This window comes from Salvelinus alpinus, chromosome 31 (genome assembly GCF_045679555.1).
Source record: "Salvelinus alpinus chromosome 31, SLU_Salpinus.1, whole genome shotgun sequence".
NCBI lineage: Eukaryota > Metazoa > Chordata > Actinopteri > Salmoniformes > Salmonidae > Salvelinus > Salvelinus alpinus.
In genome coordinates this window covers 42,233,805-42,254,876 of record NC_092116.1, presented here as the reverse complement: position 1 = coordinate 42,254,876, position 21,072 = coordinate 42,233,805, and the positions used below count along the sequence as shown (strand labels likewise).

Below are 21,072 nucleotides of genomic sequence, written 5' to 3'. Positions count from 1 at the left end.
GGGGTGACCAGTCCTCTACTGGCTGTACTGGGTAGACCAGAGGAACCAGGCTCTGAGGGGTGACCAGTCCTCTACTGACTGTACTGGGTAGACCAGAGGAACCAGGCTCTGAGGGGTGACCAGTCCTCTACTGGCTGTACTGGGTAGACCAGAGGAACCAGGCTCTGAGGGGTGACCAGTCCTCTACTGGCTGTACTGGGTAGACCAGAGGAACCAGGCTCTGAGGGGTGACCAGTCCTCTACTGGCTGTACTGGGTAGAGAGGAACCAGGCTCTGAGGGGTGGCCAGTCCTCTACTGGCTGTACTGGGTAGAGAGGAACCAGGCTCTGAGGGGTGGACCAGTCCTCTACTGGCTGTACTGGGTAGAGAGGAACCAGGCTCTGAGGGGTGACCAGTCCTCTACTGGCTGTACTGGGTAGAGAGGAACCAGGCTCTGAGGGGTGACCAGTCCTCTACTGGCTGTACTGGGTAGACCAGAGGAACCAGGCTCTGAGGGGTGGACCAGTCCTCTACTGGCTGTACTGGGTAGAGAGGAACCAGGCTCTGAGGGGTGACCAGTCCTCTACTGGCTGTACTGGGTAGAGAGGAACCAGGCTCTGAGGGGTGACCAGTCCTCTACTGGCTGTACTGGGTAGAGAGGTACCAGGCTCTGAGGGGTGACCAGTCCTCTACTGGCTGTACTGGGTAGAGAGGAACCAGGCTCTGAGGGGTGACCAGTCCTCTACTGGCTGTACTGGGTAGACCAGAGGAACCAGGCTCTGAGGGGTGACCAGTCCTCTACTGGCTGTACTGGGTAGACCAGAGGAACCAGGCTCTGAGGGGTGACCAGTCCTCTACTGGCTGTACTGGGTAGAGAGGAACCAGGCTCTGAGGGGTGACCAGTCCTCTACTGGCTGTACTGGGTAGACCAGAGGAACCAGGCTCTGAGGGGTGACCAGTCCTCTACTGGCTGTACTGGGTAGAGAGGAACCAGGCTCTGAGGGGTGACCAGTCCTCTACTGGCTGTACTGGGTAGACCAGAGGAACCAGGCTCTGAGGGGTGACCAGTCCTCTACTGGCTGTACTGGGTAGACCAGAGGAACCAGACTCTGAGGGGTGACCAGTCCTCTACTGGCTGTACTGGGTAGACCAGAGGAACCAGGCTCTGAGGGGTGACCAGTCCTCTACTGGCTGTACTGGGTAGACCAGAGGAACCAGGCTCTGAGGGGTGGCCAGTCCTCTACTGGCTGTACTGGGTAGAGAGGAACCAGGCTCTGAGGGGTGACCAGTCCTCTACTGGCTGTACTGGGTAGAGAGGAACCAGGCTCTGAGGGGTGACCAGTCCTCTACTGGCTGTACTGGGTAGAGAGGAACCAGGCTCTGAGGGGTGACCAGTCCTCTACTGGCTGTACTGGGTAGAGAGGGACCAGGCTCTGAGGGGTGACCAGTCCTCTACTGACTGTACTGGGTAGACCAGAGGAACCAGGCTCTGAGGGGTGACCAGTCCTCTACTGGCTGTACTGGGTAGAGAGGAACCAGGCTCTGAGGGGTGACCAGTCCTCTACTGGCTGTACTGGATAGAGAGGAACCAGGCTCTGAGGGGTGGCCAGTCCTCTACTGGCTGTACTGGGTAGAGAGGAACCAGGCTCTGAGGGGTGACCAGTCCTCTACTGGCTGTACTGGGTAGACCAGAGGAACCAGGCTCTGAGGGGTGACCAGTCCTCTACTGGCTGTACTGGGTAGACCAGAGGAACCAGGCTCTGAGGGATGACCAGTCCTCTACTGACTGTACTGGGTAGAGAGGAACCAGGCTCTGAGGGGTGACCAGTCCTCTACTGGCTGTACTGGGTAGAGAGGAACCAGACTCTGAGGGGTGACCAGTCCTCTACTGGCTGTACTGGGTAGAGAGGAACCAGGCTCTGAGGGGTGACCAGTCCTCTACTGGCTGTACTGGGTAGAGAGGAACCAGGCTCTGAGGGGTGACCAGTCCTCTACTGGCTGTACTGGGTAGAGAGGAACCAGGCTCTGAGGGGTGACCAGTCCTCTACTGGCTGTACTGGGTAGACCAGAGGAACCAGGCTCTGAGGGGTGACCAGTCCTCTACTGACTGTACTGGGTAGACCAGAGGAACCAGGCTCTGAGGGGTGACCAGTCCTCTACTGGCTGTACTGGGTAGACCAGAGGAACCAGGCTCTGAGGGGTGACCAGTCCTCTGCTGGCTGTACTGGGTAGACCAGAGGAACCAGGCTCTGAGGGGTGACCAGTCCTCTGCTGGCTGTACTGGGTAGAGAGGAACCAGGCTCTGAGGGGTGACCAGTCCTCTACTGGCTGTACTGGGTAGACCAGAGGAACCAGGCTCTGAGGGGTGACCAGTCCTCTACTGGCTGTACTGGGTAGAGAGGAACCAGGCTCTGAGGGGTGACCAGTCCTCTACTGGCTGTACTGGATAGAGAGGAACCAGGCTCTGAGGGGTGGCCAGTCCTCTACTGGCTGTACTGGGTAGAGAGGAACCAGGCTCTGAGGGGTGACCAGTCCTCTACTGGCTGTACTGGGTAGACCAGAGGAACCAGGCTCTGAGGGGTGACCAGTCCTCTACTGGCTGTACTGGGTAGACCAGAGGAACCAGGCTCTGAGGGATGACCAGTCCTCTACTGACTGTACTGGGTAGAGAGGAACCAGGCTCTGAGGGGTGACCAGTCCTCTACTGGCTGTACTGGGTAGAGAGGAACCAGACTCTGAGGGGTGACCAGTCCTCTACTGGCTGTACTGGGTAGAGAGGAACCAGGCTCTGAGGGGTGACCAGTCCTCTACTGGCTGTACTGGGTAGAGAGGAACCAGGCTCTGAGGGGTGACCAGTCCTCTACTGGCTGTACTGGGTAGAGAGGAACCAGGCTCTGAGGGGTGACCAGTCCTCTACTGGCTGTACTGGGTAGACCAGAGGAACCAGGCTCTGAGGGGTGACCAGTCCTCTACTGACTGTACTGGGTAGACCAGAGGAACCAGGCTCTGAGGGGTGACCAGTCCTCTACTGGCTGTACTGGGTAGACCAGAGGAACCAGGCTCTGAGGGGTGACCAGTCCTCTGCTGGCTGTACTGGGTAGACCAGAGGAACCAGGCTCTGAGGGGTGACCAGTCCTCTGCTGGCTGTACTGGGTAGAGAGGAACCAGGCTCTGAGGGGTGACCAGTCCTCTACTGGCTGTACTGGGTAGACCAGAGGAACCAGGCTCTGAGGGGTGACCAGTCCTCTGCTGGCTGTACTGGGTAGAGAGGAACCAGGCTCTGAGGGGTGACCAGTCCTCTACTGGCTGTACTGGGTAGAGAGGAACCAGGCTCTGAGGGGTGACCAGTCCTCTACTGACTGTACTGGGTAGACCAGAGGAACCAGGCTCTGAGGGGTGACCAGTCCTCTACTGGCTGTACTGGGTAGAGAGGAACCAGGCTCTGAGGGGTGACCAGTCCTCTACTGGCTGTACTGGGTAGAGAGGAACCAGGCTCTGAGGGGTGGCCAGTCCTCTACTGGCTGAACTGGGTAGACCAGAGGAACCAGGCTCTGAGGGGTGACCAGTCCTCTACTGGCTGTACTGGGTAGAGAGGAACCAGGCTCTGAGGGGTGACCAGTCCTCTACTGGCTGTACTGGGTAGACCAGAGGAACCAGGCTCTGAGGGGTGACCAGTCCTCTACTGGCTGTACTGGGTAGACCAGAGGAACCAGACTCTGAGGGGTGACCAGTCCTCTACTGACTGTACTGGGTAGACCAGAGGAACCAGGCTCTGAGGGGTGACCAGTCCTCTACTGGCTGTACTGGGTAGACCAGAGGAACCAGGCTCTGAGGGGTGACCAGTCCTCTACTGGCTGTACTGGGTAGAGAGGAACCAGGCTCTGAGGGGTGACCAGTCCTCTACTGGCTGTACTGGGTAGACCAGAGGAACCAGGCTCTGAGGGGTGACCAGTCCTCTACTGGCTGTACTGGGTAGACCAGAGGAACCAGGCTCTGAGGGGTGACGAGTCCTCTACTGGCTGTACTGGGTAGAGAGGAACCAGGCTCTGAGGGGTGACCAGTCCTCTACTGGCTGTACTGGGTAGACCAGAGGAACCAGGCTCTGAGGGGTGACCAGTCCTCTACTGGCTGTACTGGGTAGAGAGGAACCAGGCTCTGAGGGGTGACCAGTCCTCTACTGACTGTACTGGGTAGACCAGAGGAACCAGGCTCTGAGGGGTGACCAGTCCTCGACTGGCTGTACTGGGTAGAGAGGAACCAGGCTCTGAGGGGTGACCAGTCCTCTACTGGCTGTACTGGGTAGACCAGAGGAACCAGGCTCTGAGGGGTGACCAGTCCTCTACTGGCTGTACTGGGTAGACCAGAGTAACCAGGCTCTGAGGGGTGACCAGTCCTCTACTGACTGTACTGGGTAGACCAGATGAACCAGGCTCTGAGGGGTGACCAGTCCTCTACTGGCTGTACTGGGTAGAGAGGAACCAGGCTCTGAGGGGTGACCAGTCCTCTACTGGCTGTACTGGGTAGAGAGGAACCAGGCTCTGAGGGGTGACCAGTCCTCTACTAGCTGTACTGGGTAGAGAGGAACCAGGCTCTGAGGGGTGACCAGTCCTCTACTGGCTGTACTGGGTAGAGAAGAACCAGGCTCTGAGGGGTGACCAGTCCTCTACTGGCTGTACTGGGTAGACCAGAGGAACCAGGCTCTGAGGGGTGACCAGTCCTCTACTGGCTGTACTGGGTAGACCAGAGGAACCAGGCTCTGAGGGGTGACCAGTCCTCTACTGGCTGTACTGGGTAGACCAGAGGAACCAGGCTCTGAGGGGTGGCCAGTCCTCTACTGGCTGTACTGGGTAGAGAGGAACCAGGCTCTGAGGGGTGACCAGTCCTCTACTGGCTGTACTGGGTAGAGAGGAACCAGGCTCTGAGGGGTGACCAGTCCTCTACTGGCTGTACTGGGTAGAGAGGAACCAGGCTCTGAGGGGTGACCAGTCCTCTACTGGCTGTACTGGGTAGACCAGAGGAACCAGGCTCTGAGGGGTGACCAGTCCTCTACTGGCTGTACTGGGTAGACCAGAGGAACCAGGCTCTGAGGGGTGACCAGTCCTCTACTGGCTGTACTGGGTAGAGAGGAACCAGGCTCTGAGGGGTGACCAGTCCTCTACTGACTGTACTGGGTAGAGAGGAACCAGGCTCTGAGGGGTGACCAGTCCTCTACTGGCTGTACTGGGTAGAGAGGAACCAGGCTCTGAGGGGTGACCAGTCCTCTACTGGCTGTACTGGGTAGACCAGAGGAACCAGGCTCTGAGGGGTGACCAGTCCTCTACTAGCTGTACTGGGTAGAGAGGAACCAGGCTCTGAGGGGTGACCAGTCCTCTACTGGCTGTACTGGGTAGAGAGGAACCAGTCTCTGAGGGGTGACCAGTCCTCTACTGGCTGTACTGGGTAGACCAGAGGAACCAGGCTCTGAGGGGTGACCAGTCCTCTTCTAGCTGTACTGGGTAGAGAGGAACCAGGCTCTGAGGGGTGACCAGTCCTCTACTGGCTGTACTGGGTAGAGAGGAACCAGGCTCTGAGGGGTGACCAGTCCTCTACTGGCTGTACTGGGTAGACCAGAGGAACCAGGCTCTGAGGGGTGACCAGTCCTCTACTGGCTGTACTGGGTAGACCAGAGGAACCAGGCTCTGAGGGGTGACCAGTCCTCTACTGGCTGTACTGGGTAGACCAGAGGAACCAGGCTCTGAGGGGTGACCAGTCCTCTACTGACTGTACTGGGTAGAGAGGAACCAGGCTCTGAGGGGTGACCAGTCCTCTACTGGCTGTACTGGGTAGAGAGGAACCAGGCTCTGAGGGGTGACCAGTCCTCTACTGACTGTACTGGGTAGACCAGAGGAACCAGGCTCTGAGGGGTGACCAGTCCTCTACTGGCTGTACTGGGTAGACCAGAGGAACCAGGCTCTGAGGGGTGACCAGTCCTCTACTGGCTGTACTGGGTAGACCAGAGGAACCAGGCTCTGAGGGGTGACCAGTCCTCTACTGGTTGTACTGGGTAGACCAGAGGAACCAGGCTCTGAGGGGTGACCAGTCCTCTACTGGCTGTACTGGGTAGACCAGAGGAACCAGGCTCTGAGGGGTGACCAGTCCTCTACTGGCTGTACTGGGTAGACCAGAGGAACCAGGCTCTGAGGGGTGACCAGTCCTCTACTGGCTGTACTGGGTAGACCAGAGGAACCAGGCTCTGAGGGATGACCAGTCCTCTACTGACTGTACTGGGTAGAGAGGAACCAGGCTCTGAGGGGTGACCAGTCCTCTACTGGCTGTACTGGGTAGAGAGGAACCAGACTCTGAGGGGTGACCAGTCCTCTACTGGCTGTACTGGGTAGAGAGGAACCAGGCTCTGAGGGGTGACCAGTCCTCTACTGGCTGTACTGGGTAGAGAGGAACCAGGCTCTGAGGGGTGACCAGTCCTCTACTGGCTGTACTGGGTAGAGAGGAACCAGGCTCTGAGGGGTGACCAGTCCTCTACTGGCTGTACTGGGTAGACCAGAGGAACCAGGCTCTGAGGGGTGACCAGTCCTCTACTGACTGTACTGGGTAGACCAGAGGAACCAGGCTCTGAGGGGTGACCAGTCCTCTACTGGCTGTACTGGGTAGACCAGAGGAACCAGGCTCTGAGGGGTGACCAGTCCTCTGCTGGCTGTACTGGGTAGACCAGAGGAACCAGGCTCTGAGGGGTGACCAGTCCTCTGCTGGCTGTACTGGGTAGAGAGGAACCAGGCTCTGAGGGGTGACCAGTCCTCTACTGGCTGTACTGGGTAGAGAGGAACCAGGCTCTGAGGGGTGACCAGTCCTCTACTGACTGTACTGGGTAGACCAGAGGAACCAGGCTCTGAGGGGTGACCAGTCCTCTACTGGCTGTACTGGGTAGAGAGGAACCAGGCTCTGAGGGGTGACCAGTCCTCTACTGGCTGTACTGGGTAGACCAGAGGAACCAGGCTCTGAGGGGTGACCAGTCCTCTACTGGCTGTACTGGGTAGAGAGGAACCAGGCTCTGAGGGGTGACCAGTCCTCTACTGGCTGTACTGGGTAGACCAGAGGAACCAGGCTCTGAGGGGTGACCAGTCCTCTACTGGCTGTACTGGGTAGACCAGAGGAACCAGGCTCTGAGGGGTGACGAGTCCTCTACTGGCTGTACTGGGTAGAGAGGAACCAGGCTCTGAGGGGTGACCAGTCCTCTACTGGCTGTACTGGGTAGACCAGAGGAACCAGGCTCTGAGGGGTGACCAGTCCTCTACTGGCTGTACTGGGTAGAGAGGAACCAGGCTCTGAGGGGTGACCAGTCCTCTACTGACTGTACTGGGTAGACCAGAGGAACCAGGCTCTGAGGGGTGACCAGTCCTCGACTGGCTGTACTGGGTAGAGAGGAACCAGGCTCTGAGGGGTGACCAGTCCTCTACTGGCTGTACTGGGTAGAGAGGAACCAGGCTCTGAGGGGTGACCAGTCCTCTACTGACTGTACTGGGTAGACCAGATGAACCAGGCTCTGAGGGGTGACCAGTCCTCTACTGGCTGTACTGGGTAGAGAGGAACCAGGCTCTGAGGGGTGACCAGTCCTCTACTGGCTGTACTGGGTAGAGAGGAACCAGGCTCTGAGGGGTGACCAGTCCTCTACTAGCTGTACTGGGTAGAGAGGAACCAGGCTCTGAGGGGTGACCAGTCCTCTACTGGCTGTACTGGGTAGAGAGGAACCAGGCTCTGAGGGGTGACCAGTCCTCTACTGGCTGTACTGGGTAGACCAGAGGAACCAGGCTCTGAGGGGTGACCAGTCCTCTACTGGCTGTACTGGGTAGACCAGAGGAACCAGGCTCTGAGGGGTGACCAGTCCTCTACTGGCTGTACTGGGTAGACCAGAGGAACCAGGCTCTGAGGGGTGACCAGTCCTCTACTGACTGTACTGGGTAGACCAGAGGAACCAGGCTCTGAGGGGTGACCAGTCCTCTACTAGCTGTACTGGGTAGAGAGGAACCAGGCTCTGAGGGGTGACCAGTCCTCTACTGGCTGTACTGGGTAGAGAGGAACCAGGCTCTGAGGGGTGACCAGTCCTCTACTGGCTGTACTGGGTAGAGAGGAACCAGGCTCTGAGGGGTGACCAGTCCTCTACTGGCTGTACTGGGTAGAGAGGAACCAGTCTCTGAGGGGTGACCAGTCCTCTACTGGCTGTACTGGGTAGACCAGAGGAACCAGGCTCTGAGGGGTGACCAGTCCTCTTCTAGCTGTACTGGGTAGAGAGGAACCAGGCTCTGAGGGGTGACCAGTCCTCTACTGACTGTACTGGGTAGAGAGGAACCAGACTCTGAGGGGTGACCAGTCCTCTACTGGCTGTACTGGGTAGACCAGAGGAACCAGGCTCTGAGGGGTGACCAGTCCTCTACTGGCTGTACTGGGTAGACCAGAGGAACCAGGCTCTGAGGGGTGACCAGTCCTCTACTGGCTGTACTGGGTAGACCAGAGGAACCAGGCTCTGAGGGGTGACCAGTCCTCTACTGACTGTACTGGGTAGAGAGGAACCAGGCTCTGAGGGGTGACCAGTCCTCTACTGGCTGTACTGGGTAGAGAGGAACCAGGCTCTGAGGGGTGACCAGTCCTCTACTGACTGTACTGGGTAGACCAGAGGAACCAGGCTCTGAGGGGTGACCAGTCCTCTACTGGCTGTACTGGGTAGACCAGAGGAACCAGGCTCTGAGGGGTGACCAGTCCTCTACTGGCTGTACTGGGTAGACCAGAGGAACCAGGCTCTGAGGGGTGACCAGTCCTCTACTGGTTGTACTGGGTAGACCAGAGGAACCAGGCTCTGAGGGGTGACCAGTCCTCTACTGGCTGTACTGGGTAGACCAGAGGAACCAGGCTCTGAGGGGTGACCAGTCCTCTACTGGCTGTACTGGGTTAGACCAGAGGAACCAGGCTCTGAGGGGTGACCAGTCCTCTACTGGCTGTACTGGGTAGAGAGGAACCAGGCTCTGAGGGGTGACCAGTCCTCTACTGGCTGTACTGGGTAGAGAGGTACCAGGCTCTGAGGGGTGACCAGTCCTCTACTGGCTGTACTGGGTAGACCAGAGGAACCAGGCTCTGAGGGGTGACCAGTCCTCTACTGACTGTACTGGGTAGAGAGGAACCAGGCTCTGAGGGGTGACCAGTCCTCTACTGGCTGTACTGGGTAGACCAGAGGAACCAGGCTCTGAGGGGTGACCAGTCCTCTACTGGCTGTACTGGGTAGAGAGGAACCAGGCTCTGAGGGGTGACCAGTCCTCTACTGGCTGTACTGGGTAGAGAGGAACCAGGCTCTGAGGGGTGACCAGTCCTCTACTGGCTGTACTGGGTAGAGAGGAACCAGGCTCTGAGGGGTGACCAGTCCTCTACTAGCTGTACTGGGTAGACCAGAGGAACCAGGCTCTGAGGGGTGACCAGTCCTCTACTGGCTGTACTGGGTAGACCAGAGGAACCAGGCTCTGAGGGGTGACCAGTCCTCTACTAGCTGTACTGGGTAGACCAGAGGAACCAGGCTCTGAGGGGTGACCAGTCCTCTACTGGCTGTACTGGGTAGACCAGAGGAACCAGGCTCTGAGGGGTGACCAGTCCTCTACTGGCTGTACTGGGTAGACCAGAGGAACCAGGCTCTGAGGGGTGACCAGTCCTCTACTGACTGTACTGGGTAGACCAGAGGAACCAGGCTCTGAGGGGTGACCAGTCCTCTACTGGCTGTACTGGGTTAGACCAGAGGAACCAGGCTCTGAGGGGTGACCAGTCCTCTACTGGCTGTACTGGGTAGAGAGGAACCAGGCTCTGAGGGGTGACCAGTCCTCTACTGGCTGTACTGGGTAGAGAGGTACCAGGCTCTGAGGGGTGACCAGTCCTCTACTGGCTGTACTGGGTAGACCAGAGGAACCAGGCTCTGAGGGGTGACCAGTCCTCTACTGACTGTACTGGGTAGACCAGAGGAACCAGGCTCTGAGGGGTGACCAGTCCTCTACTGGCTGTACTGGGTAGAGAGGAACCAGGCTCTGAGGGGTGACCAGTCCTCTACTGGCTGTACTGGGTAGAGAGGAACCAGGCTCTGAGGGGTGACCAGTCCTCTACTGGCTGTACTGGGTAGAGAGGAACCAGGCTCTGAGGGGTGACCAGTCCTCTACTGGCTGTACTGGGTAGACCAGAGGAACCAGGCTCTGAGGGGTGACCAGTCCTCTACTGGCTGTACTGGGTAGAGAGGAACCAGGCTCTGAGGGGTGACCAGTCCTCTCCTGACTGTACTGGGTAGACCAGAGGAACCAGGCTCTGAGGGGTGACCAGTCCTCTACTGGCTGTACTGGGTAGAGAGGAACCAGGCTCTGAGGGGTGACCAGTCCTCTACTGGCTGTACTGGGTAGACCAGAGGAACCAGGCTCTGAGGGGTGACCAGTCCTCTACTGGCTGTACTGGGTAGACCAGAGGAACCAGGCTCTGAGGGGTGACCAGTCCTCTACTGGCTGTACTGGGTAGAGAGGAACCAGGCTCTGAGGGGTGGCCAGTCCTCTACTGGCTGTACTGGGTAGAGAGGAACCAGGCTCTGAGGGGTGACCAGTCCTCTGCTGACTGTACTGGGTAGAGAGGAACCAGGCTCTGAGGGGTGACCAGTCCTCTACTGGCTGTACTGGGTAGACCAGAGGAACTAGGCTCTGAGGGGTGACCAGTCCTCTACTGGCTGTACTGGGTAGAGAGGAACCAGGCTCTGAGGGGTGACCAGTCCTCTACTGGCTGTACTGGGTAGAGAGGAACCAGGCTCTGAGGGGTGACCAGTCCTCTACTGGCTGTACTGGGTAGAGAGGAACCAGGCTCTGAGGGGTGACCAGTCCTCTACTGACTGTACTGGGTAGACCAGAGGAACCAGGCTCTGAGGGGTGACCAGTCCTCTACTGGCTGTACTGGGTAGAGAGGAACCAGGCTCTGAGGGGTGACCAGTCCTCTACTGACTGTACTGGGTAGAGAGGAACCAGGCTCTGAGGGGTGACCAGTCCTCTACTGGCTGTACTGGGTAGACCAGAGGAACCAGGCTCTGAGGGGTGACCAGTCCTCTACTGGCTGTACTGGGTAGACCAGAGGAACCAGGCTCTGAGGGGTGACCAGTCCTCTACTGGCATTTCTAATAACTATCTGTTTTTTTTATCTACAGATTCACAAGAACTTTACTTTTGTAAGTAGAATGTTTGTGTCTGTCTGTGTTCCTGTCTGTCTGTCTATGTACCCGTCTGTCTGTGTATGTGCCTGTCTGTCTATGCTCCTGTCTGTCTGTTTTCCTGTCTGTCTGTCTGTCTGTCTATCTTCCTGTCTGTCTGTCTGTGTTCCTGTCTGTCTATCTGTCTGTGTTCCTGTCTGTCTGTCTGTCTCTCTGTCTGTCTATGTTCCTGTCTGTCTGTCTGTTTGTTTGTCTGTCTGTCTGTGTTCCTGTCTGTCTGTCTGTGTTCCTGTCTGTCTGTCTGTCTGTCTGTCTATGTACCTGTCTGTCTGTCTGTCTGTTTCTGTCTCTGTCTGTCTGTCTGTCTATGTTCCTCTCTTTCTGTCTGTCTGTCTATGTTCCTGTCTGTTTATGTTTATGTTTCTGTCTGTCTGTCTGTCTGTCTGTCTGTCTGTCTGTCTGTCTGTCTGTCTGTCTGTCTGTAAATGTTCCTGTCTGTCTAAGTTCCCGTCTATGTTCCTGTGTGTCTGTGTTCCTGTCTGTCTGTCTGTCTTTGTTCCTGTCTGTCTGTGTTCCTGTCTGTCTGTCTGTCTGTCTTTGTTCCTGTTGTCTGTCTATGTTCCTGTCTGTCTGTTTATGTTCCTGTCTGTCTGTATGTCTGTCTATATGTTCCCGTCTGTTTGTCTGTCTATATTTTCCTGTCTGTCTGCCTATGTTCCTGTCTGTCTATGTTCCTGTCTGTCTATGTTCCTGTCTGTCTGTCTCTCTGTCTTTGTTCCTGTCTGTCTATGTTCCCGTCTGTCTGTCTGTGTTCCTGTCTGTCTGTCTGTAAAACTAACCTGTCTCACAACGGTCTAAACCCAGCTCACGTTCCCTATTAGTGGGTGAACAATCCAACGCTTGGTGAATTCTGCTTCACAATGATAGGAAGAGCCGACATCGAAGGATCAAAAAACGACGTCGCTATGAACGTCTGTGTTCCTGTCTGTCTGTCTGTCTGTGTTCCTGTCTGTCTGTCTGTCTGTGTCTGTCTTTCTGTCTATGTTCCCATCTGTCTGTCTGTGTTCCCGTCTGTCTGTCTGTGTTCCCTTCTGTCTGTCTGTGTTCCTGCCTGTCTGTCAATGTTCCTGTGTGTCTGTCTGTGTTCCTGTCTGTCTGTCTGTGTTCCTGTCTGTCTGTCTGTCTATGTACCCGTCTGTCTGTCTGTCTCTTTTCCTGTCTGTCTGTGTTCCTGTCTGTCTGTCTGTCTGTCTGTCTGTCTGTCTGTGTTCCTGTCTGTCTGTCTGTCTATGTACCCGTCTGTCTGTGTCTGTCTGTCTGTCTGTTTTCCTGTCTGTCTGTGTTCCTGTCTGTCTGTCTGTCTGTCTGTCTGTCTGTGTATGTTCCTGTCTGTCTGTCTGTGTTCCTGTCTGTCTGTCTATGTTCCTGTCTGTCTCTCTATCTGTCTATGTTCCTGTCTGTCTATCTGTTTCTCTGTCTGTCTATGTTCCTGTCTGTCTGTCTGTGTTCCTGTTTGTCTGTCTGTCTGTCTGTGTTCCTGTCTGTCTGTCTGTCTGTCTATGTTCCTGTCTGTCTGTCTGTCTATGTTCCTGTCTGTCTTTGTTCCTGTCTGTTTATGTTTCTGTCTGTCTGTCTGTCTGTCTGTGTTCCTGTCTGTCTGTGTTTCCGTCTGTTTGTCTGTCTATATGTTCCTGTCTGTCTGTCTATGTTCCTGTCTGTCTATGTTCCTGTCTGTTTATGTTTCTGTCTGTCTGTCTGTCTGTCTGTCTGTAAATGTTCCTGTCTGTCTAAGTTCCCGTCTATGTTCCTGTCTGTCTGTCTGTCTGTGTTCCTGTCTGTCTGTGTTCCCGTCTGTTTGTCTGTCTATATGTTCCTGTCTGTCTGTCTATGTTCCTGTCTGTCTGTGTTCCCGTCTGTTTGTCTGTCTATATGTTCCTGTCTGTCTGTCTGTGTTCCCGTCTGTCTGTCTATGTTCCTATTGTCTGTCTGTGTGCCTGTCTGTCTGTCTATGTTCCCGTCTGTCTGTCTGTCTATGTTCCTGTCTGTCTATGTTCCTGTCTGTCTGTCTATGTTCCTGTCTGTCTGTCTATGTTCCTGTTGTCTGTCTATGTTCCTGTCTGTCTGTTTATGTTCCCGTCTGTCTGTCTGTCTATATGTTCCTGTCTGTCTGTCTTTGTTCCTGTCTGTCTGTCTATGTACCTGTCTGTCTGTCCATGTTCCTGTCTGTCTATATGTTCCTGTCTGTCTATGTTCCTGTCTGTCTGTTTATGTTCCCGTCTGTCTGTCTGTCTGTCTGTCTGTCTATGTTCCTGTCTGTCTGTGGTCCTGTCTGTCTGTCTATGTTCCTGTCTGTCTGTCTGTCTGTCTATGTTCCTGTCTGTCTGTCTGTCTGTCTGTGTTCCTGTCTGTCTGTCTGTCTATGTTCCTGTCTGTCTGTCTGTCTGTCTATGTTCCTGTCTGTCTGTCTGTCTGTCTTTGTTCCTGTCTGTCTATGTTCCTGTCTGTCTGTCTGTCTGTCTGTCTGTAAATGTTCCTGTCTGTCTAAGTTCCCGTCTATGTTCCTGTCTGTCTGTCTGTCTGTGTTCCTGTCTTTCTGTGTTCCCGTCTGTTTGTCTGTCTATATGTTCCTGTCTGTCTGTCTATGTTCCTGTCTGTCTGTCTGTCTGTGTTCCTGTCTGTCTGTCTGTCTGTGTCTGTCTTTCTGTCTATGTTCACGTCTGTCTGTCTGTGTTCCCGTCTGTCTGTCTGTGTTCCCGTCTGTCTGTCTGTGTTCCCGCCTGTCTGTCAATGTTCCTGTGTGTCTGTATGTGTTCCTGTCTGTCTGTTTGTCTGTGTTCCTGTCTGTCTGTCTGTCTATGTACCCGTCTGTCTGTGTCTGTCTGTCTGTCTGTCTGTTTTCCTGTCTGTCTGTGTTCCTGTCTGTCTGTCTGTCTGTCTGTCTGTCTGTCTATGTATGTTCCTGTCTGTCTGTCTGTGTTCCTGTCTGTCTGTCTATGTTCCTGTCTGTCTCTCTGTCTGTCTATGTTCCTGTCTGTCTATCTGTTTCTCTGTCTGTCTATGTTCCTGTCTGTCTGTCTATGTTCCTGTCTGTCTGTCTGTCTGTCTATGTTCCTGTCTGTCTGTCTGGCTGTCTGTCTATGTTCCTGTCTGTCTATCTTTCTATGTTCCTGTCTGTCTGTCTGTCTGTCTGTCTGTCTGTCTATGTTCCTGTCTGTCTTTGTTCCTGTCTGTTTATGTTTCTGTCTGTCTGTCTGTCTGTCTGTCTGTCTGTCTGTGTTCCCGTCTGTTTGTCTGTCTATATGTTCCTCTCTGTCTGTCTGTGTTCCTGTCTGTTTATGTTTCTGTCTGTCTGTCTCTCTGTGTTCCTGTCTGTCTGTCTGTCTGTGTTCCTGTCTGTCTTCTCTGTCTGTGTTCCTGTCTGTCTGTCTGTCTGTCAGTGTTCCTGTCTGTCTGTGTTCCTGTCTGTGTTCCTGTCTGTCTGTCTTCCTGTCTGTCTGTGTTCCTGTCTGTCTGTGTTCCTGTCTGTCTGTCTATCTGTCTGTGTTCCTGTCTGTCTGTCTGTGTGTGTTCCTGTCTATCTGTCTGTCTGTGTTCCTTTCTGTCTGTCTGTCTGTCTGTGTTCCTGTCTGTCTATCTGTCTGTGTTCCTGTCTGTCTGTGTTCCTGTCTGTCTGTCTGTGCTCCTGTCTGTCTGTCTGTCTGTCTGTCTGTCTGTCTGTCTGTGTTCCTGTCTGTCTGTCTGTCTGTCTGTGTTTCTGTCTGTCTGTGTCCCTGTCTGTCAGTGTTTCTGTCTGTCAGTGTTCCTGTCTGTCTGTGTTCCTGTCTGTCTTCCTGTCTGTCTGTTTGTCTGTGTTCCTGTCTGTCTGTCTATGTTCCTGTCTGTCTGTCTGTCTGTGTTCCTGTCTGTCTGTATGTCTATGTTCCTGTCTGTCTGTCTGTGTTCCTGTCTGTCTTTCTGTCTATGTTCCCATCTGTCTTTCTGTGTTCCCGTCTGTTTGTCTGTCTATATGTTCCTGTCTGTCTGTCTTTGTTCCTGTCTGTCTGTCTATGTTCCTGTCTGTCTGTCTGTCTGTGTTCCTGTCTGTCTGTCTGTCTGTGTCTGTCTTTCTGTCTATGTTCACGTCTGTCTGTCTGTGTTCCCGTCTGTCTGTCTGTGTTCCCGTCTGTCTGTCTGTGTTCCCGCCTGTCTGTCAATGTTCCTGTGTGTCTGTATGTGTTCCTGTCTGTCTGTTTGTCTGTGTTCCTGTCTGTCTGTCTGTCTATGTACCCGTCTGTCTGTGTCTGTCTGTCTGTCTGTTTTCCTGTCTGTCTGTGTTCCTGTCTGTCTGTCTGTCTGTCTATGTATGTTCCTGTCTGTCTGTCTGTGTTCCTGTCTGTCTGTCTATGTTCCTGTCTGTCTCTCTGTCTGTCTATGTTCCTGTCTGTCTATCTGTTTCTCTGTCTGTCTATGTTCCTGTCTGTCTGTCTATGTTCCTGTCTGTCTGTCTGTCTGTCTATGTTCCTGTCTGTCTGTCTGGCTGTCTGTCTATGTTCCTGTCTGTCTATCTTTCTATGTTCCTGTCTGTCTGTCTGTCTGTCTGTCTGTCTATGTTCCTGTCTGTCTGTCTGTCTGTCTGTCTGTCTATGTTCCTGTCTGTCTTTGTTCCTGTCTGTTTATGTTTCTGTCTGTCTGTCTGTCTGTCTGTCTGTCTGTCTGTCTGTCTGTCTGTCTGTCTGTGTTCCTGTCTGTCTGTGTTCCCGTCTGTTTGTCTGTCTATATGTTCCTCTCTGTCTGTCTATGTTCCTGTCTGTCTATGTTCCTGTCTGTTTATGTTTCTGTCTGTCTGTCTCTCTGTGTTCCTGTCTGTCTGTCAGTCTGTGTTCCTGTCTGTCTTCTCTGTCTGTGTTCCTGTCTCTGTCTGTCTGTCAGTGTTCCTGTCTGTCTGTGTTCCTGTCTGTGTTCCTGTCTGTCTGTCTTCCTGTCTGTCTGTGTTCCTGTCTGTCTGTGTTCCTGTCAGTCTGTCTATCTGTCTGTGTTCCTGTCTGTCTGTCTGTGTGTGTTCCTGTCTATCTGTCTGTCTGTGTTCCTTTCTGTCTGTCTGTCTGTCTGTGTTCCTGTCTGTCTATCTGTCTGTGTTCCTGTCTGTCTGTGTTCCTGTCTGTCTGTCTGTGCTCCTGTCTGTCTGTCTGTCTGTCTGTCTGTCTGTCTGTCTGTCTGTCTGTGTTCCTGTCTGTCTGTCTGTCTGTCTGTGTTTCTGTCTGTCTGTGTCCCTGTCTGTCAGTGTTTCTGTCTGTCAGTGTTCCTGTCTGTCTGTGTTCCTGTCTGTCTTCCTGTCTGTCTGTCTGTCTGTCTGTGTTCCTGTCTGTCTGTCTATGTTCCTGTCTGTCTGTCTGTCTGTGTTCCTGTCTGTCTGTATGTCTATGTTCCTGTCTGTCTGTCTGTGTTCCTGTCTGTCTGTCTGTCTGTGTCTGTCTTTCTGTCTATGTTCCCATCTGTCTGTCTGTGTTCCCGTCTGTCTGTCTGTCTGTGTGTGTTCCCGTCTGTCTGTCTGTGTTCCCGCCTGTCTGTCAATGTTCCTGTGTGTCTGTCTGTGTTCCTGTCTGTCTGTCTGTGTTCCTGTCTGTCTGTCTGTCTATGTACCCGTCTGTCTGTGTCTGTCTGTCTGTTTTCCTGTCTGTCTGTGTTCCTGTCTGTCTGTCTGTCTGTCTGTGTATGTTCCTGTCTGTCTGTCTGTGTTCCTGTATGTCTGTCTATGTTCCTGTCTTTCTCTCTGTCTGTCTATGTTCCTGTCTGTCTATCTGTTTCTCTGTCTGTCTATGTTCCTGTCTGTCTGTCTGTGTTCCTGTCTGTCTGTCTGTGTTCCTGTCTGTCTGTCTGTCTATGTTCCTGTCTGTCTGTCTGTCTGTCTATGTTCCTGTCTGTCTATCTTTCTATGTTCCTGTCTGTCTGTCTGTCTGTCTGTCTATGTTCCTGTCTGTCTGTCTATGTTCCTGTCTGTCTGTCTATGTTCCTGTCTGTCTTTGTTCCTGTCTGTTTATGTTTCTGTCTGTCTGTCTGTCTGTCTGTCTGTCTGTGTCCCTGTCTGTCTGTCTGTCTGTCTGTCTTTGTTCCTGTCTGTCTATGTTCCTGTCTTTCTGTCTGTCTGTCTGTCTGTAAATGTTCCTGTCTGTCTAAGTTCCCGTCTATGTTCCTGTCTGTCTGTCTGTCTGTGTTCCTGTCTTTCTGTGTTCCCGTCTGTTTGTCTGTCTATATGTTCCTGTCTGTCTGTCTTTGTTCCTGTCTGTCTGTCTATGTTCCTGTCTGTCTGTCTGTCTGTGTTCCTGTCTGTCTGTCTGTCTGTGTCTGTCTTTCTGTCTATGTTCCCGTCTGTCTGTCTGTGTTCCCGTCTGTCTGTCTGTGTTCCCGTCTGTCTGTCTGTGTTCCCGCCTGTCTGTCAATGTTAATGTGTGTCTGTATGTGTTCCTGTCTGTCTGTTTGTCTGTGTTTCTGTCTGTCTGTCTGTCTATGTACCCGTCTGTCTGTGTCTGTCTGTCTGTCTGTTTTCCTGTCTGTCTGTGTTCCTGTCTGTCTGTCTGTCTGTCTGTCTATGTATGTTCCTGTCTGTCTGTCTGTGGTCCTGTCTGTCTGTCTATGTTCCTGTCTGTCTCTCTGTCTGTCTATGTTCCTGTCTGTCTATCTGTTTCTCTGTCTGTCTATGTTCCTGTCTGTCTGTCTATGTTCCTGTCTGTCTGTCTGTCTATGTTCCTGTCTGTCTGTCTGGCTGTCTGTCTATGTTCCTGTCTGTCTATCTTTCTATGTTCCTGTCTGTCTGTCTGTCTGTCTGTCTGTCTATGTTCCTGTCTGTCTGTCTGTCTGTCTATGTTCCTGTCTGTCTTTGTTCCTGTCTGTTTATGTTTCTGTCTGTCTGTCTGTCTGTCTGTCTGTCTGTCTGTCTGTCTGTCTGTCTGTCTGTGTTCCCGTCTGTTTGTCTGTCTATATGTTCCTCTCTGTCTGTCTATGTTCCTGTCTGTCTATGTTCCTGTCTGTTTATGTTTCTGTCTGTCTGTCTCTCTGTGTTCCTGTCTGTCTGTCTGTCTGTGTTCCTGTCTGTCTTCTCTGTCTGTGTTCCTGTCTGTCTGTCTGTGTTCCTGTCTGTCTTCTCTATCTGTGTTCCTGTCTGTCTGTCTGTATGTCAGTGTTCCTGTCTGTCTGTGTTCCTGTCTGTGTTCCTGTCTGTCTGTCTTCCTGTCTGTCTGTGTTCCTGTCTGTCTGTGTTCCTGTCTGTCTGTCTATCTGTCTGTGTTCCTGTCTGTCTGTCTGTGTGTGTTCCTGTCTATCTGTCTGTCTGTGTTCCTGTCTGTCTGTCTGTCTGTCTGTGTTCCTTTCTGTCTGTCTGTCTGTGTTCCTGTCTGTCTATCTGTCTGTGTTCCTGTCTGTCTGTGTTCCTGTCTGTCTGTCTGTGCTCCTGTCTGTCTGTCTGTCTGTCTGTCTGTCTGTCTGTGTTCCTGTCTGTCTGTCTGTCTGTGTTTCTGTCTGTCTGTGTCCCTGTCTGTCTATGTTTCTGTCTGTCAGTGTTCCTGTCTGTCTGTGTTCCTGTCTGTCTTCCTGTCTGTCTGTCTGTGTTCCTGTCTGTCTGTCTATGTTCCTGTCTGTCTGTCTGTCTGTCTGTGTTCCTGTCTGTCTGTATGTCTATGTTCCTGTCTGTCTGTCTGTGTTCCTGTCTGTCTGTCTGTCTGTGTCTGTCTTTCTGTCTATGTTCCCATCTGTCTGTCTGTGTTCCCGTCTGTCTGTCTGTCTGTGTGTGTTCCCGTCTGTCTGTCTGTGTTCCCGCCTGTCTGTCAATGTTCCTGTGTGTCTGTCTGTGTTCCTGTCTGTCTGTCTGTGTTTCTGTCTGTTTTCCTGTCTGTCTGTGTTCCTGTCTGTCTGTCTGTCTGTCTGTCTGTGTATGTTCCTGTCTGTCTGTCTGTGTTCCTGTATGTCTGTCTATGTTCCTGCCTTTCTCTCTGTCTGTCTATGTTCCTGTCTGTCTATCTGTTTCTCTGTCTGTCTATGTTCCTGTCTGTCTGTCTGTGTTCCTGTCTGTCTGTCTGTGTTCCTGTCTGTCTGTCTGTCTATGTTCCTGTCTGTCTGTCTGTCTGTCTGTCTATGTTCCTGTCTGTCTATCTTTCTATGTTCCTGTCTGTCTGTCTGTCTGTCTATGTTCCTGTCTGTCTGTCTGTCTATGTTCCTGTCTGTCTGTCTGTCTATGTTCCTGTCTGTCTTTGTTCCTGTCTGTTTATGTTTCTGTCTGTCTGTCTGTCTGTCTGTCTGTGTTCCTGTCTGTCTGTCTGTCTGTCTTTGTTCCTGTCTGTCTATGTTCCTGTCTGTCTGTCTGTCTGTCTGTCTGTCTGTCTGTAAATGTTCCTGTCTGTCTAAGTTCCCGTCTATGTTCCTGTCTGTCTGTCTGTCTGTGTTCCTGTCTTTCTGTGTTCCCGTCTGTTTGTCTGTCTATATGTTCCTGTCTGTCTGTCTTTGTTCCTGTCTGTCTGTCTATGTTCCTGTCTGTCTGTCTGTCTGTGTTCCTGTCTGTCTGTCTGTGTCTGTCTTTCTGTCTATGTTCCCGTCTGTCTGTCTGTGTTCCCGTCTGTCTGTCTGTGTTCCCGTCTGTCTGTCTGTGTTCCCGCCTGTCTGTCAATGTTCCGGTGTGTCTGTATGTGTTCCTGTCTGTCTGTTTGTCTGTGTTCCTGTCTGTCTGTCTGTCTATGTACCCGTCTGTCTGTGTCTGTCTGTCTGTCTGTCTGTCTGTTTTCCTGTCTGTCTGTGTTCCTGTCTGTCTGTCTGTCTGTCTGTCTGTCTGTCTGTCTGTCTGTCTGTCTGTCTATGTATGTTCCTGTCTGTCTGTCTGTGTTCCTGTCTGTCTGTCTATGTTCCTGTCTGTCTCTCTGTCTGTCTATGTTCCTGTCTGTCTATCTGTTTCTCTGTCTGTCTATGTTCCTGTCTGTCTGTCTATGTTCCTGTCTGTCTGTCTGTCTATGTTCCTGTCTGTCTGTCTGGCTGTCTGTCTATGTTCCTGTCTGTCTATCTTTCTATGTTCCTGTCTGTCTGTCTGTCTGTCTATGTTCCTGTCTGTCTTTGTTCCTGTCTGTTTATGTTTCTGTCTGTCTGTCTGTCTGTCTGTCTGTCTGTCTGTCTGTCTGTCTGTCTGTGTTCCTGTCTGTCTGTGTTCCCGTCTGTTTGTCTGTCTATATGTTCCTCTCTGTCTGTCTATGTTCCTGTCTGTCTATGTTCCTGTCTGTTTATGTTTCTGTCTGTCTGTCTCTCTGTGTTCCTGTCTGTCTGTCTGTCTGTGTTCCTGTCTGTCTTCTCTGTCTGTGTTCCTGTCTGTCTGTCTGTGTTCCTGTCTGTCAGTGTTCCTGTCTGTCTGTGTTCCTGTCTGTCTGTCTGTGTTCCTGTCTGTCTTCTCTATCTGTGTTCCTGTCTGTCTGTCTGTCTGTCAGTGTTCCTGTCTGTCTGTGTTCCTGTCTGTGTTCCTGTCTGTCTGTGTTCCTGTCTGTCTGTGTTCCTGTCTGTCTGTGTTCCTGTCTGTCTGTCTATCTGTCTGTGTTCCTGTCTGTCTGTCTGTGTGTGTTCCTGTCTATTTGTCTGTCTGTGTTCCTGTCTGTCTGTGTTCCTTTCTGTCTGTCTGTCTGTGTTCCTGTCTGTCTATCTGTCTGTGTTCCTGTCTGTCTGTGTTCCTGTCTGTCTGTCTGTGCTCCTGTCTGTCTGTCTGTCTGTCTGTCTGTGTTCCTGTCTGTCTGTCTGTCTGTGTTCCTGTCTGTCTATCTGTCTGTGTTTCTGTCTGTCTGTGTCCCTGTCTGTCAGTGTTTCTGTCTGTCAGTGTTCCTGTCTGTCTGTGTTCCTGTCTGTCTTCCTGTCTGTCTGTCTGTGTTCCTGTCTGTCTGTCTATGTTCCTGTCT

General features: G+C 52.9%; 1 protein-coding gene across 2 annotated transcripts in view; it reads left to right on the top strand.

Annotated features, from left to right (window-relative positions):
- The window catches only part of LOC139561882 (uncharacterized), a 189,959-nt gene that overhangs the window by 66,759 nt on the left and 102,128 nt on the right, over positions 1-21,072 (top strand). For both annotated transcript variants that reach the window (XM_071379270.1, XM_071379269.1), the window contains exon 3: positions 11,177-11,197. In XM_071379270.1, the coding sequence (XP_071235371.1) occupies positions 11,177-11,197 (21 nt within the window). The remainder of the gene's footprint in view (positions 1-11,176; positions 11,198-21,072) is intronic.